The following is a 14,563-nucleotide window of genomic DNA, read 5'->3' as shown; positions in this document are numbered from 1 at the left end:
CATAGAATCATTAAGGTTGAAAAAGACCTCTAAAATCAAGTACAAAAGAAGGGAAGAAAGGAAAAAGATAAATATCGAGGAATAGAGTGGACTAGAAATACTTCGTTCTGATAGAAGTTATTCTAGGAAGTGCAAATCACTAGGTGATTTACCTCCTGAGAGGAATAGAGAGCTTTGGCTGGAACACAGGAGAAAAAGGAGAGTTTATGGCCTTTGGAAGAAAGGGCTGGGAGCTCAGGAGGATTACAAGGATATTTTGAGTTTTTGAAGGGAGAAAATTAGAAGGGCCAAAGCCCAGCTAGAACTTAATCTGGTTACTGCCATTAAAAAGTAAAAAATATTCCTATAAATACATTAACAGGAGCAGGGCCCCATCATGTGTAATGGTGACTTGGGAAGACAAATGCCATCATTCCAAATGTCCACGCCTTCCTCCTTCTTCCCCCACTTTATATGCTGAGCATGATGTCATGTGGTCTGGGATAGCGCGTTAGTCACTTTGGGTCACCTGTCCAGGCTGTGTCTTCTCCCAACCTCCCAGGCACATCCAATTTCCTCACCAGTGTGGCCATATGAAATGCAGAAAAGGTGTTTGCTCTGTAAACCACGCTCAGCAATAACAAAAACATCCCTACATTATCAGTCCTGTGTTCAGCACAAATCTAAAACCCAGTCTCAAACCAGCAACTGTGAAGAAAGCTAACTCTGCCCCAGCCAAAGCCAGCACAGAAGTTCAACAAGGCCAGGTGCCAAGTCCTGCCCTTGGTAACAACAACGCCAGGCAGCACTACGGGAAAAGCTGCCTGGAGGAAAAGGACCTGGGGGTGCTGGTTGACAGTGGCTGGACATGAGCCAGCGCATGCTCAGGTGGCCAAGAGGGCAAATGGCATCCTGGCCTGGATCAGAAATAGTGCAGTCAGCATGACTAGGGAAGAGAAGAATTTTTTCTGGAATTAATTATAGTCATACAGGTAAACATGAAAAAGTGCTATACTTAGTAATTACTTATATGCAGATTATATGCAGCATTTTATCTCTTTTACACTTGTTTCTGAAGGAAAAATCTTGATTTCAGAATGCTTGGTGTAATATAAAAATAGATGAGGCTTGAAGTCCCCAGGAAAGGCAGTGCTGACGTCCACTCAATCCCTTGCACCAGCACTTAGTGCCAGGAGAGGGCAAATGTGTGGGCATGTGAGCAGTGATGGGGGCTGTGCTCACAGGTATTGATGGGTCAGACACTCACAGATCAAGCAGGGTGGTAAGAAACACATTCTGTAGCAGCACTTCTGACTTACTGACTTTAGTTTTCCCATCAGCATGATTGGCACATTGTCCTTGGACACAGTGAAGTGACAGCCATTCCAACAGATTAATGAGTAGCTGGACTGTAAAACTATGAACTCAGGAGCAGGGACAGCTGCAGCTGCACAGTCAGTGTATGTTTCTGAAGCAGCTTGCACAATCCCATGTTTTAATACGTGAGCTGGGCTGTTGTGTGACGAGTTCATCAGCAAAGCATTCATGTTCTCACTGTGTCCCTGCTGCTGTGAGTTTAAGAACCACTCTCCCCTTTCCTCTTTGCACCTACAGTGCCACTGAGAGCAGTGGGTTTGGAGAGCAGCTCTCAGGGAGGTGGAAGAAGGGAAATAGCTTCCAGCCAGGGCTGTTGCTTTTGTCCCATGTCATTGAGGGCAGCCACAGGTGGGCTGCAAAAAAGGGTAGGAAAGAGCATGACAGAGGAATCAAGAAGACAGAAGCACTGAAAGAGTGAGGTTTCATCAGATGAGTGGTTTACTCTGATCCTAGCACTTTTTCTGATTAAGGGGTGGGACTCTTGAGCTGGGAGGCTCGGCTAAAAGATCAGAGCAGTCCACTTGCAGGAGCGCTTCACACAACCGGCTTCCAGTGTGCTGAAGAGGACTTGCGGTACCAGCAACCCAGCTGCTCTGGGGCTGACTGAGCTCTTGGTGCAAGAAACCAGCAGTGGCAAGAGTCGAAACAGACACACCAGTCAACATGAGCACAGCAGGCAAAGTAAGCAACAGCTTGTATTAGGAAAGTTTCTTTGCTGCAGCTGAGTAATGCATTTTTGAATGTGAATTCTTTGTGGGGACACCGTAAATCCTGGTGGTATAGCACAGATTAGAGTTTAGGATGAAGCTGGTACAGAAGAGCTGCTTTTATTTGCAGGTTGCTGTACTTTCCTAGGAAATGGTTATTAACTCTTCAAGGCAATAGTTTATTTGAAGCAAGACAAGATAACAGCACCAGAATAAGAATAACATCCCCTCTGGGATAGCAAACTACTTTTAATCTCTGATTTGATAGTTTAAAATATGATAGAATGTACTAAGTGTTTAGATCCATGTATTTATCTGCTCTACCAGTTTCCATTCTGAGATCCTACAGTAATTTAAACTATTTTTAGTTTATTTATAATTCATATCAGCTCATTTTTCCAGAAAAAAGACATAGTTAATATTGTGTTAAATTTTGGGGTGAATTGTGCTGATGTTAGGACAGTCATTAAAATTCAATATGTGTATAACAAGTCCCAAACTTTTGTTAACAAAGACCAGAAGTAAATTTTGCGTGCAATGCGATACTGAGCTGGAATTGAAGTGAGTAGTTACATCTTTCCTAGAAATTAGATGACAAGAGAGATGGAGGTTAATACCAATACATGTTCTTTCTTGCACTACTGGCAAGATGCTAATGTACACCCAGGGACCTGCAAGAGGGGTTAAGGGACAAGAAACTAGAAATGGAAAACAACTGAAAGCATGTATCTTGCCAGAATGTGCCTTAAGAAAGTACCAGGATCATTTGCTGTTACTGCCAGCTGTCTTCGCTATTGTAAAACCAAACAGAATGACAGACAGGAAAAAAAATGCTCTCTTTAACTCTGAGTTACTGCAAGTGCAAAATTAATTGTAGCTCACTTGTAGTTAAATTTGCCAAGTTCAGTCCTCTACTCAGCATTGAACGGAGCATGGTAAATGAAGTGTTGCGATGTAACTTAACTGCCTCGATTTCACTGTGTTTGTCTTGGAATAACACAGGTGTTACAGTGCAATTTATGTAACCAAGCAGCATAGTTCTTGTGTCCTGTACAAGGGTGTGTTTCTACACCTGCCCTCCTCTGCCACAGTAACTTACATGGCTGGTAGAACACATGAGCAGAGTAAAAAACTGTTAAGCCCATGCTTGTCTTAGCAGATGAAGTGGGTGATAGAGTGCTGTTGCTGCAGGTGTGGGATCGTGTTCCAATCTGTAAAAGCTCACAAGGACTAAATAATACAAAGTCGAATTTCAGGAGAGATTTGTTTGTTCTTGGCAATCCAACTTTGGCCACCTTTGTTCTTAGAAACACTATATGTGCTTTGCATGTGCAAGTCATGAAATCACCACTGTGCTATGTGGAATACAATATAAATACATAAACTGCCTTTTTTTTTTTAAAGTAAGTGTCCTGGAAAATGGTGCCCTTTGAAATGTGACCTTTGACCACACTTGTGATTTTTTCACAAATCACACTTGCATCTAAACATTAAATGTAAATTTAGTGCAAATATCTCTTGAGGCAGTTTTTTTCAAAGCTGTCCCAGTTTGAGATAAATTTGGAGGAAAATGTCTGAAATCAACGTATCCTCTAATAGAAGGCAGATTTCAGCAGCCCCTCCCTCACCAGGTTCGGGAAAAAAAAAATTCCTCAGAGGAAAGTGAAAAAAACCCTATTTATTTAACAAGCAGGGTGCATGCAGGCACAGAAAAGAGTGAATAATGTTAAATAATAAAACCTCTCGCTGTGGAGAAGAAACCTGGGTAGATTTCAGAGTCCTTTCTGTGGATGTGGCTCTGCCCTCTCTGGAGCTGGGGTTCGGCATGGCCCCCTCTGGGCCACGGTGTGGGGCCTCCCGGTGATGTTGTTCCAGACCGGAGCAGAACAGTCCCGAGAAAAGTTCTTGCCTCAGCTAGCAGGCTAGCTACAAAGCAAAGAGTTTTAATTCTCTCTCTCTCTCCCAAGAAAAGGAGCCAAGAGCTGGGAAAAAAGCAGGAAGGTGCTTCCTCGGCTCTGTAGGAACAGGAACGCAGGGAAGTGTGTGTGTCCTTGAGCACAAACCGCTCTGAAAAATTCGCCTGGCTTCTCTCCCCCCTCTCCTGAGAAACAGCTTAAAGACACAAGAAGGCACAGGACTCATGTCTGGCACAGGGCAGACGATACAGAATGCAGTATCACACAGTCACCCCAGGACAAAAGAATTGTGCCCGTCCTACTCTGTGTCTAGATGCTGAAAGTCCGCTATTTTATTTCATATGTTTAGCGTTTCCTAGTAATTATTTCCTTTGTTACCAGTTTTCAGTTTGTGGATAATCAGACATTATTTCTACTACTTCAAAAGCCTTCGATACTACAAATTTGTTTTGTTTGTTTTTTCCCCTGCGAATTTTGCAGCACACTGATGTTAAGTTGTCCCAGTTACACAGGATAAACGTGCATGTGCTAAACTTCTTGCATCATGGGCTTGATTCCCCTCCATTTCTTTCTCAAGATAATGCCACCTGAAAACTTGCAGTCAATAGACTTAAGAGAGTGACTGAGGACTTAATAATGTGTCACCCCGGAAAATCGTATGTCAGGGCCTGGGGCTGTTTAAAGAACTAGGATGAGATCTTTAAACACCTCCATGGAAGAACAGCAATTATGGGGACAGAGAGGTCCCACTGGTTTTGAATACACTAGGATTAGGCTTGCAGGGAGGAAACCTGTTTGAGAGCCTAGGATGAGGTGTGGACAATGCTCCTCTCTTTTCTGAGGGCATTTTTCTCTCAGTGGCAGATGGCCAGAGGAGCCCTAAAGCCTGTCAGTACCAGGACAAAGCTGAAGAGTTAATGGACAAACTTTAGTCCAACAGAAGAAAAAAAAAGCTGTCTTGGATAGTTGGGTAGTAACCCCACCTGAGTTAAACATCCCTTCTGAGAAGGAGGGTACTGTAGCATGGATAATATACACTAAAGGGACTGTTTCAGATAACCTCTGTGGAGTGGTACGTCAGTTTGCAGAGGTGCCCTTTCAGCCATCGCCTCATGGCTGAACTTGGGCTTTACTAGAATGTTCATAAATCTGTACAAGGCTCTGAATTCCATTTTAGCAATTTCAGTTCCCAACACAGGCAGTTCTAGGCAATACAGACTTTATCACAGCCTGAGAAGTAACATCATTTAGTGTGCCATCTTTAAGAAGGTACAAATATAGACAAGTAATTCAACACTGCAAAAGAAATCCACCAAGGAAGTGAGCAAAGGAGCAATGAGAATGGGTAAGGTATCCTGTTTTCCTAGAGACTATTACACATGCAGCTGAAAACTTGATGTGACAGAAATATGAGCAAAGTCAGACATGATCTTCACGGGTGAAAAAATAGGCTTACACTGACCTTTGGTGTTGACTTTTTGGTTGTTTTGTTTGGGATTTTTTCCCTGTAGTTTGCCCTCTCTTCTCCACAAATATGAGCAGGAGCTTCACATGCAGAAACGGAAGAATCTGTCTGCGTGATGACTTGAAAATGCAAATGCCATTCCTGTTTTCTTTGCTCTGTTTGCAGGTTATTAAATGCAAGGCAGCAGTGCTGTGGGAAGCCAATAAACCGTTCAGTATTGAGGAAGTGGAAGTTGCCCCACCAAAAGAACATGAAGTTCGCATAAAGGTACTAAAAATAAAATTTAAAACAACTCCTATGACTTGCATTCTATCCTGCTTTTAATCAGAATTAGTCCTATAAATTTTTAAGACCCAGTCAGAAAACATTCTACTAGTAAGTACTTACTAATCAGTGAGCTCCTATGTAACATGTTCAAAGTCCTAAATTTGATAATTAAGTTCTTTTTTTTTTTTTAAAAAATAAGGTATCAGTGTTGGATTTTATATTAACTGACATCTGTTTTTTTAACAGGCTGAAAAAATTACAGTACAAGGCAAAAATCAGAATTTCCTATAGTGTGGAGCAAGAAAATTTTTTCACTTGATTGAACCTGTGCTAGGAAATAGCTCAGTAGGGCTGGGAGCTTCGTCTTTTACCTGGATATTGGCCTCCGTGGAATTCAGCAGCTGCCTTCATTTACGAGCAGTTTCAAGTGTTATACACATGAGGAAAACCCTCTCATGGGGTTGACAAATCCATTTGTCAGAATAAAAGTTGTAAATACATACCTGAATGTTTCAAAAGAAATACTGCTCTTCTAGCTGCAAGAAAAGGCAAAATATCATCTAAAATACTATGTGTAGCCTAATTCTTTTAATGAAACATATGCAAATATTTAAAATATATACACAATACAATAATAGAATTATTATGTAATTATTTAGAATAAAAAATCATTGTATAATACATCATTTATATACAATATCTAGGATATATTGGCATATAATCTAAACATAATAAATATAAAATATGCACAATATTTCTATGTTTATAAATACTATGTGATGGTTAACTTGTATTTACATAATTTTACATTTACATAATATTACACACTTTTCTTTTTATCTATTTATCTATAAATAGTAGGAATAATTTCATTTATTCTGTTCTCCCTATACAATTGTATTGCTAGAACGTTCTACAGAAAATCCATCCGACTCCCTATAGAGCTCAGTACTGCATAGCAAACATTCACAAAGGAGCTTTGCCCTGTAGATTAAAGACTAATACATACCACAAAAGTCTTAAATCACACCCAAATCTGTTTTACCTGTAGATTTATTGTGTGCATATTGAATTTTGGAGGGGAGCAAGTGGCTTCTCCAAATGTAAAATACAATTTCGCTTCCGCATATGACATGACATAGTTAAATGCAGAAATATTCTTGTCTTTCCTGTAAATCAGATTATGGCCACTGGGATCTGTCGCTCCGATGACCATGTGATAACTGGTGTACTGGTTATGCCTTTTCCAATAATTCTTGGGCATGAAGCAGCTGGTGTTGTGGAGAGTGTTGGACAAGGAGTGACTTTGATCAAACCAGGTATGAAACAGCACTGGAAACAAACCCTGTGCTCAGTTTCCAGACTCCTCCTGAAATCAAAGATTATTACATTCATGAATATTTTTATTGCACAGGAAAATATTCCAATTTCAATTTCATCAAGGGTACCTCAAAGGATATAAACCTGCTGTTTGCACCTTTCTGTGTTCCCAATATTGATTTACTTTCAGATTTTCTACTCAATTTCTTTTGGTTTTGGCAAAAACATCAGCAGCTTGCTTTCCACATATGTAGTGTTTTTTCTGTCATGCAACTAAGAATGTAGAGTCTTTGCTGTTGTTATGAAATCAGGCGTTAGCTGCAGGTTCTTTGAACACCATTTATACAGCTCACCTTTCTCAAGAATAAGGCAAAGCGCTACACAATAAAGCACCTTCTTTTAATTCTCCTAACACCTAAATAATCCACTGACTTCAGCAGATCAGAACTTAGGTCTTTTAAAAGCATCAGGGCAAAACAGGGGTGCCCACCCTGCTGCAGGCTTTGCATGTGGGCAGCACCAGTGCAGGTGAGGCAGCACTGCTTCCTGAGGGCTGAGTTGCTCTGAGGATGCTCATCTGGACCAGCTGCTCCTCTCCCTACATTCTCTTTGAACCACAGCGCATAGATAGTGAAAGATGACAATTTTCAGCCAACTGCTGCAAGATGAGATGTGATTCCTGTACACTTTTATAGGACTGAAAAAATTCTAACAAGGGCTAAATTTTAAGAGAAAATATGCAGTGAAAAAAATCTACACAGAATCTCTCAATTTCCAGGCAGTTTGTTACGATACCTGAGTAGTTCACTTTTAACATCTCTGTATTTCCAGTGTCTTTGTCCATACTGACAAGTATAAAGTTTGTCCAAAGCAGATTGGTATGTATAAGAAAAATTCTTATTACAGATTTCTGCTTTAACTCCAAACAAAATGCATATTGCAAATTTTAGTGATAGCTCCAGCTGTTTTTTCTCTTATGTCTCGGTTCATAAATCTCTCTGTTGTCTAGTTCTAGCTGCCCCGTGTTTCCAGGTGAGCTGAAATAGCAGGCCTGAAGACATACATGCACAGAATCATATTTCTCAGATGTTGCTTAATTTACACCTCCACATTCTGAGATAAGACTTCAACTTGTGCAACGTTTCTTTAGCAAATTGATTACTAAGCCCATGTCACAGTTCTAAGTTAACTCAGGGTTGAGGTAGTGGGGGCATTTAATGTTCTGTCGGCATTTTTCATTTTTTAGTGGAAATCAAAAATTTCCCTTGACTTTCAATGTGTCAAGGATTAGCCACATTTTAAAACTGGCAAATCATAAACTAATCTGTATTAGGAAATACCTGTTTAGAGATTATTAGATATTTACTATATATTATTGCTGTGGAAATTGCACAGGGGTAAAAAATTGCACTGGGAAGCTATGTGCTACTTTGTTAATTAGAGATGTTGGCTTAGCTTGTGTGTGCCACTGCTTCTCAGACAAGTATTTTACCTGCCTTTACTCAGAGCAACAGTAAGAGGACTGCTATATAGCAAAGATGCTCAAAAGGACTGGCAAATTAATGCTTAATTCCCCATTCTTTGTATGCACAGTTTACAGCCCTATTATCCTGGCACTCCAATCTGCTGTTTTAGTGGATGTCAATTTTTATCTCAATTTCTTTACTAAAAGAAGGTGTATGACTACCTTCTTTTTACACAGGAGATGCAATAAACTGCTGAGCAAGTACTTCAGAAGCGTCAGTAGATAATGTGATTTTATGACATAGGTCTGACTCAGTTCTGTGGAAAGACACCGGGAATTTTGCATATCAAAATTACTTGTCATAAATTTGCCCTAATTATGTCCTTTATATAAAACACAGAGATGGTTCATTACAGCAGAAGGAAATAAAACCATCACTGCACTCCTAGTGCACATTTACCTAGGGATTAAATACACTCGCTTCATGTTCTTACCTGCATGCTTCTTGTTTGCCTTTTGTAATCCTTTGTCATTACTGTTTTATTCCTAGGAGACAAGGTCATTCCACTCTTTGTTCCACAGTGTGGGGAGTGCAAGAGCTGCTTAAACACCAAGGGTAACCTGTGCAGTAAAACTGAGTGAGTTTTCCTGGATTACTTACAACCCTAATTAGATTTTACTTTATACAAATCTGATTACACACAAAAAATTTCACTTGCCGTTATTTCTGGTCGTCTTTCAAACAGCCTTGGTACAAGAGCTGGATTAATGCCTGATGGCACCACTAGATTCACCTGTAAAGGAAAAGCAATTCACCATTTTATTGGCACAAGTACCTTCACTGAATACACAGTAGTGCATGAATCTGCTGTGGCCAAAATCGATTCTGCTGCTCCTCTGGACAAAGTTTGTCTAATTGGCTGTGGATTTTCAACAGGTTATGGAGCTGCTCTGCAGACTGCCAAGGTAAATATGGTGGTGGGTGTTTCTGATATTTTATGGGATCTGTTCAAGACTGTGTGGCCTGCAAGTGGATCATCAGCATGGCAGCCAGGAAGTATTGACTCTGTTTAGTTCAGTGTGGAAAGAAGATACTGCTTCTTTACCTATTTCAGATTCTGTCTCTAGGGTACTCAGAAGTCTTCAATTCAAAATCCAGTAAAATTACCTATTACCATCTATAAAGTTTTCCCTCATAGCTTTATCACCCCTAGAAAAATGTTACAACAGAGTTCATTGTAACTGAAGTCTAGGAATACATAGAAGCCTATATATGCAACACTCAATTTGTAGCAATTCATGAATGTGACTTTTAGAGTTGGCCCTGTCTACAGTGGAGTGACATTACAGATTTTAACACAACTGGAATATAAAGCATCATTAAAAAAAAGGTGTGTCTAAGCCGAAGCTGAGACATATAATGAAAACAGAATTCTGGTCTCAGAAATGTATTTTAGGGACAGTTTCTCTTAGTCATGTGTAGATTATAACAGTATAGTTGGCTACTGCACTAGCAGGTGTGCATGTGCAAATTCCTTCTCAGCGGGTAATCTCTAAATTGCAAGAAGTGGCTTAAGTGAAATCATGTTGATAATGAGGAAATGCATGGTACTTTCCCTAGCCTGTAACAATGTGCCATGTTTATGTGGTTATTATTATAGGTGGAACCAGGCTCCACCTGTGCCGTCTTTGGCCTCGGAGGAGTTGGCCTCTCTGTTGTCATGGGCTGCAAGGAGGCTGGAGCTTCCCGCATCATTGCCGTGGACATCAACAAGGACAAGTTTGCCAAGGCCAAGGAGCTGGGAGCCACTGACTGCATCAACCCTAAAGATTTCGATAAGCCCATCCACGAGGTGTTGATGGAAATGACTGGGCAGGGCGTGGACTATTCCTTTGAGGTCATCGGGCATGCAGATACCATGGTATGCAACCTAAAGATGGGGTGACACAAGGCATTAGCACATTAGCACTCTCTTCACCAAGCCACCAAGCACCGAGGAGGAGGAGCTGGGAGCCCCTGGCAGAAGTACTGAGCTAACTTCAAACCTGTTAAGTCCAGCTATTGGCCACTGAGATGCAGGGACAGAAGCATACTCAGAAATTTAGAAAAGGGAACGCCATTGTAGTGCCCTGGCCTAACCAGGGTGGCTACATTTCACACAGCTCATTATCTGCTCTCCAACTGTGGCTTATCACTAATGGCTTAGACAAAATGGGGAAGGAGAGCAAAGCCAGGACATACCTAACCAATGAGAGCAGATACAATGGACATTTTTTGATGTGATTTCAAAAAATTAATTTCGTGGTTACAAAAAATGAATTGCAAGCAGAGTCCTGAGAGGAGGAGATGGAGTTCAAACTTCTGTGCCCCAAAGACAAATCTTGCCTGACTCTGGGTGTCCCTCTGTTTCTAATGCAGACTGCAGCCTTGGCCTGTTGCCAGTATAACTATGGAGTCAGTGTGATTGTAGGTGTGCCCCCTGCAAAACAAAAGGTCACTTTTGATCCCATGCTCCTCTTCACTGGTCGCAGCTGGAAAGGCTCCGTCTTTGGAGGTAAGACTTGGAAAGATGTGATTTAACTGGCTTGGGAAATTTGTAAATCATCTTGAATGATTGTGGAACAGCTGTGCTTTATCCCATGTGTTTCCTGCTGGCACCCTGTCTTACAAAGGTAAAGCCATGTTGCAACATTTCATCCTGTTACTCTGCTATAGAAAGTTTATCTAAAAACTGCCCTGGGTTTTGTGCATTTTCAGAAGCATTTAATATCACTATGCATTGTCTGTGGGGTTTTTTTTCAGGCTGGAAGAGTAAAGATGCAGTTCCTAAACTGGTTGCTGACTACATGAAGAAAAAGTTTGTTCTGGATCCATTAATAACTCACACACTTCCTTGGACAAAGATCAATGAAGGATTTGATCTGCTAAGGACAGGAAAGAGGTAAACATTGTTTCATTGTAAAGGTTCTGTATAAATAACCTAAAGGAGATGTATGGTAAGACAAAGTCTGACTTCTGGTAGAGAATGGGTAACACAGGCCACCATGCCCCTTAATCCCTCCCAGTGTGTTCCCATGGGTTGCAGCTGGAGTAATAAAGGCAGCAAACCTTCAGCTTTTGAAATGCAGTGGGCCCTTGCAGAGGAACTTTCAGACTCTAGTTGGAGGAAAGACACTGGCTGGCAAAGGGAGAAAAGACTACTCAATTGAGGAAGTCTCTTCCCAATACCCATTGGAAAAAAAAGCACGCAACCAAGGGAGCATGGGAGTGCCAAGCTGTAGAGTGCCAGGGGTTAGCTACATCATAATCCAAGAAACATTTCAGGATGAGGAGCAGGAACACAGAAATAGCCTGTTCCTCTTGTGAGTTAGGGAATAGAGTCCCAATCCAATTGGTCCTAAAGTCACTGGGTACTTTCTTGAACTTCAGAGCTTTTAAAAAGGGAAAGTACTTGGTGTATATATATATACATTGCAAACTCAGAATTTAGGTTTTGTGCTTTCCTCAAATATTGTGAAAGTTCAGGTCAGAATCTGCTTTCACAGGGTATTGAAACTGGGAATATTTTTTGATAGAGAAATTTGATGAGATTCCCCATGGTGATGCCTTTTCCTGGTCTTAAAATCAAGAGTCATACATGGAGAAGGGAAAAGGGATTTTACCTTGGTATTTATTTTAAGGATCCTTAGGTGCACTATGTCCAGGTCGAATGCACTGAAATGCACACTGCAATGCACACCCCTAAAAGATCTGGTATAACATTATAGGTCTTACTACTTAGCATATCTATCAAAAATTCCCCAATGAGAGGCTTGAATGAGCCCCCCCTTCCTCAAGGAACCTTCCCCTGGATGGTTCTATCTCAGTTTACAGAATGTGTTCTGGAGAGGACCTTGGGGTCTGGGGCACACTAACCCCTACCTACGAAGCTTCTAAAATGTTGTCTCCTAGCTGAACAAACAAGTCCAAGAACGTAGGCAAAAAGCACTAATACAGAAGCTCTAAAAAGGTATAACAGGGGTATAAAAGAAAAGGCAAAAAATCTTCAGGGCATCAATGGGAATTGAAAATTGTCCTTGGCAGAAGTAGGAAATGCATTTGTATATCTCAGTATGTGAGGGGACCCTTTTTGAAAGTTCTAGATGTTTATAACTTACAGAGGCTGGAGAATTACATTCATGTTTTCTTTTAATTGTCATTTGCTAGCAGTTATTTTAGGTGTTACTTGCTCTGATTATAAAAAGCAAGTAACAGAAGAATTTCAGGCCCTGAGGTTTGTTTTCAGTTTCTAACGACGCAGCACACACTTCATTTTTTGACTGTCCTTATTTTACATAGACTATAAATGTTAGTTTTAGTTCTTAGTATAACAAATGGGAAAGTGGTGAGGACAGAGATGCCATCAGCTTTGCTAGGTTGTCAGCCTGAAGATGGAGGCATGTTGCAGATGATCATTTTTATGGAGTATAATACTTCAGTGTTGCAGTGCAGAATAAGCTGTACCAGTTACCCTGTAATGGGAAAGATGAGTCTAAGCCCCTCTCTGAGGAACTTCTCAGGCTGTAGCTGGTAATTAATTACCAGGAGCCCTGGGCTTCATCAGTGAAAGCTTTGCAGTCTTCTGTGAATTTTGTTTTCTACATCTGCAGCAAAGTTTGCACATCTTCTCTGTCATTTGCTGCAAGCTGGGGCAGGGGGCAGGCAGGGAGGGAGTACCCTGTTTGGCAGCAATAGCCCAGATTATCAGAGAAAACAGAAGTGTTCTGCTGATGTTAGCCATGGGGATTTTCTAGTCACTAACTTGTCATTTTATATTGCAGTATCCGCAGTGTCCTGATGTTTTAGTATTCCCAGATGTTAAGCAGCAGATGGCTCATCAGTACGAACTTCACCATCCTCCAATACAACTTATACCAAATGCCAACCAAGACTTTCCTGAAAGATCTACCACTACCCTTGAATAAAAGAATCAAGCTCAAACCCCACATTTCAAGCACAGCATTTATAAATAAAACAATCTTTTTCCTTCTGTCTCCTCATTCTTGTTTTAAATCCTTCATATTGTGCTGCAATTTTTAAACAGCCAGTTATGAATCACAGGTGCTACAAGAAGTTTGGATTTTTAAAAATTACTTATAATATGCAATCTTTCAATAAAATAAAAATGAAGGAAACTGTTTCTTTGGGCTTCCATAACACTGCAAGCTTAAGAAATTTGTACATGCAGTTCAGCACAGTAAAACTCTAAGTTAGAACTGTGTATCTGTCCTGAATGACTGTATCATTCCAGTGCCTAATAGGCAAGGAATGATACAGCAGAAATTAAAATTTATGGTAACCACGTGTTTGAATTAATAATTTCAGTAAATGATATTTAAGTAAATCACAGACTTAGGAACTGGAGAATGTCTCACCACTCAGTATTTTACCAGATTAACACTCCCAAACATTTTATGTAAAACTGATGTGTTGTTCTGTGTTGTGGTTTATATTTGGTGTTTTGGGTATTTTTTACCTTTATGCCTCTTTTTTGGGGTTGTTTTAGTTGTTGATCAGTATGGTTTTAGACCTTTGGCGAATTTATACAAGTGTCTCTGATGTTTGGGAAGCAATGTGAAGAAATATGAATATGCATCAAGTATTGGTTTTTGTTTCCATTATACAAAGGGGAGGCTTCTTAATTTCTTAAGTATGAATAATTGAGAAGAAACAGTTTACTGGCAACAGTTTGCAACAACTCAATCATAAAGCACCTTACTGTTTTCTGAATTTGCAATGTGGAAACAGGAACAGAGGCTATTTCTGTCTTGGGAAATATGGTCAACATTGACATATCTTCAGCATGGACTAATAAGAGCTCACAGGCCCTCACATGGCAGCTGGGTAGAAGAGCCTGTGCAACAAGGGGACTGTGTGCTGCTACCGACTTACCTTTGTGTTAGCAGAAAGAGTCTGAGTGACCCAGCTAGTTTAATGATTTGAGGACAAGAGATCACAGTTCAGTGATTTCACAGAATCACCATGTTGGAAGAGACCTCTAAGATCATTGAGTCCAATCCACACCCT

At 40.5% G+C, this 14,563-nt stretch overlaps 1 protein-coding gene across 1 annotated transcript; it reads left to right on the top strand.

Annotated features, from left to right (window-relative positions):
- The first annotated feature begins 1,582 nt into the window (after positions 1 to 1,582).
- Positions 1,583 to 13,536, top strand: LOC138109539 (alcohol dehydrogenase 1). The gene is made up of 9 exons (XM_069013147.1): positions 1,583 to 2,037; positions 5,610 to 5,711; positions 6,892 to 7,030; positions 9,047 to 9,134; positions 9,243 to 9,462; positions 10,158 to 10,418; positions 10,916 to 11,051; positions 11,300 to 11,438; positions 13,318 to 13,536. Exons 1-9 carry the CDS (start codon positions 2,020 to 2,022, stop codon positions 13,340 to 13,342), a joined length of 1,128 nt encoding a protein of 375 aa, XP_068869248.1. The 5' UTR covers positions 1,583 to 2,019; the 3' UTR covers positions 13,343 to 13,536.
- The last annotated feature ends 1,027 nt before the right edge of the window (positions 13,537 to 14,563 follow it).

The sequence above is a fragment of the Aphelocoma coerulescens genome, chromosome 4, assembly GCF_041296385.1.
Source record: "Aphelocoma coerulescens isolate FSJ_1873_10779 chromosome 4, UR_Acoe_1.0, whole genome shotgun sequence".
Lineage (NCBI taxonomy): Eukaryota > Metazoa > Chordata > Aves > Passeriformes > Corvidae > Aphelocoma > Aphelocoma coerulescens.
This window is presented reverse-complemented; position numbering and strand designations above follow the sequence as displayed.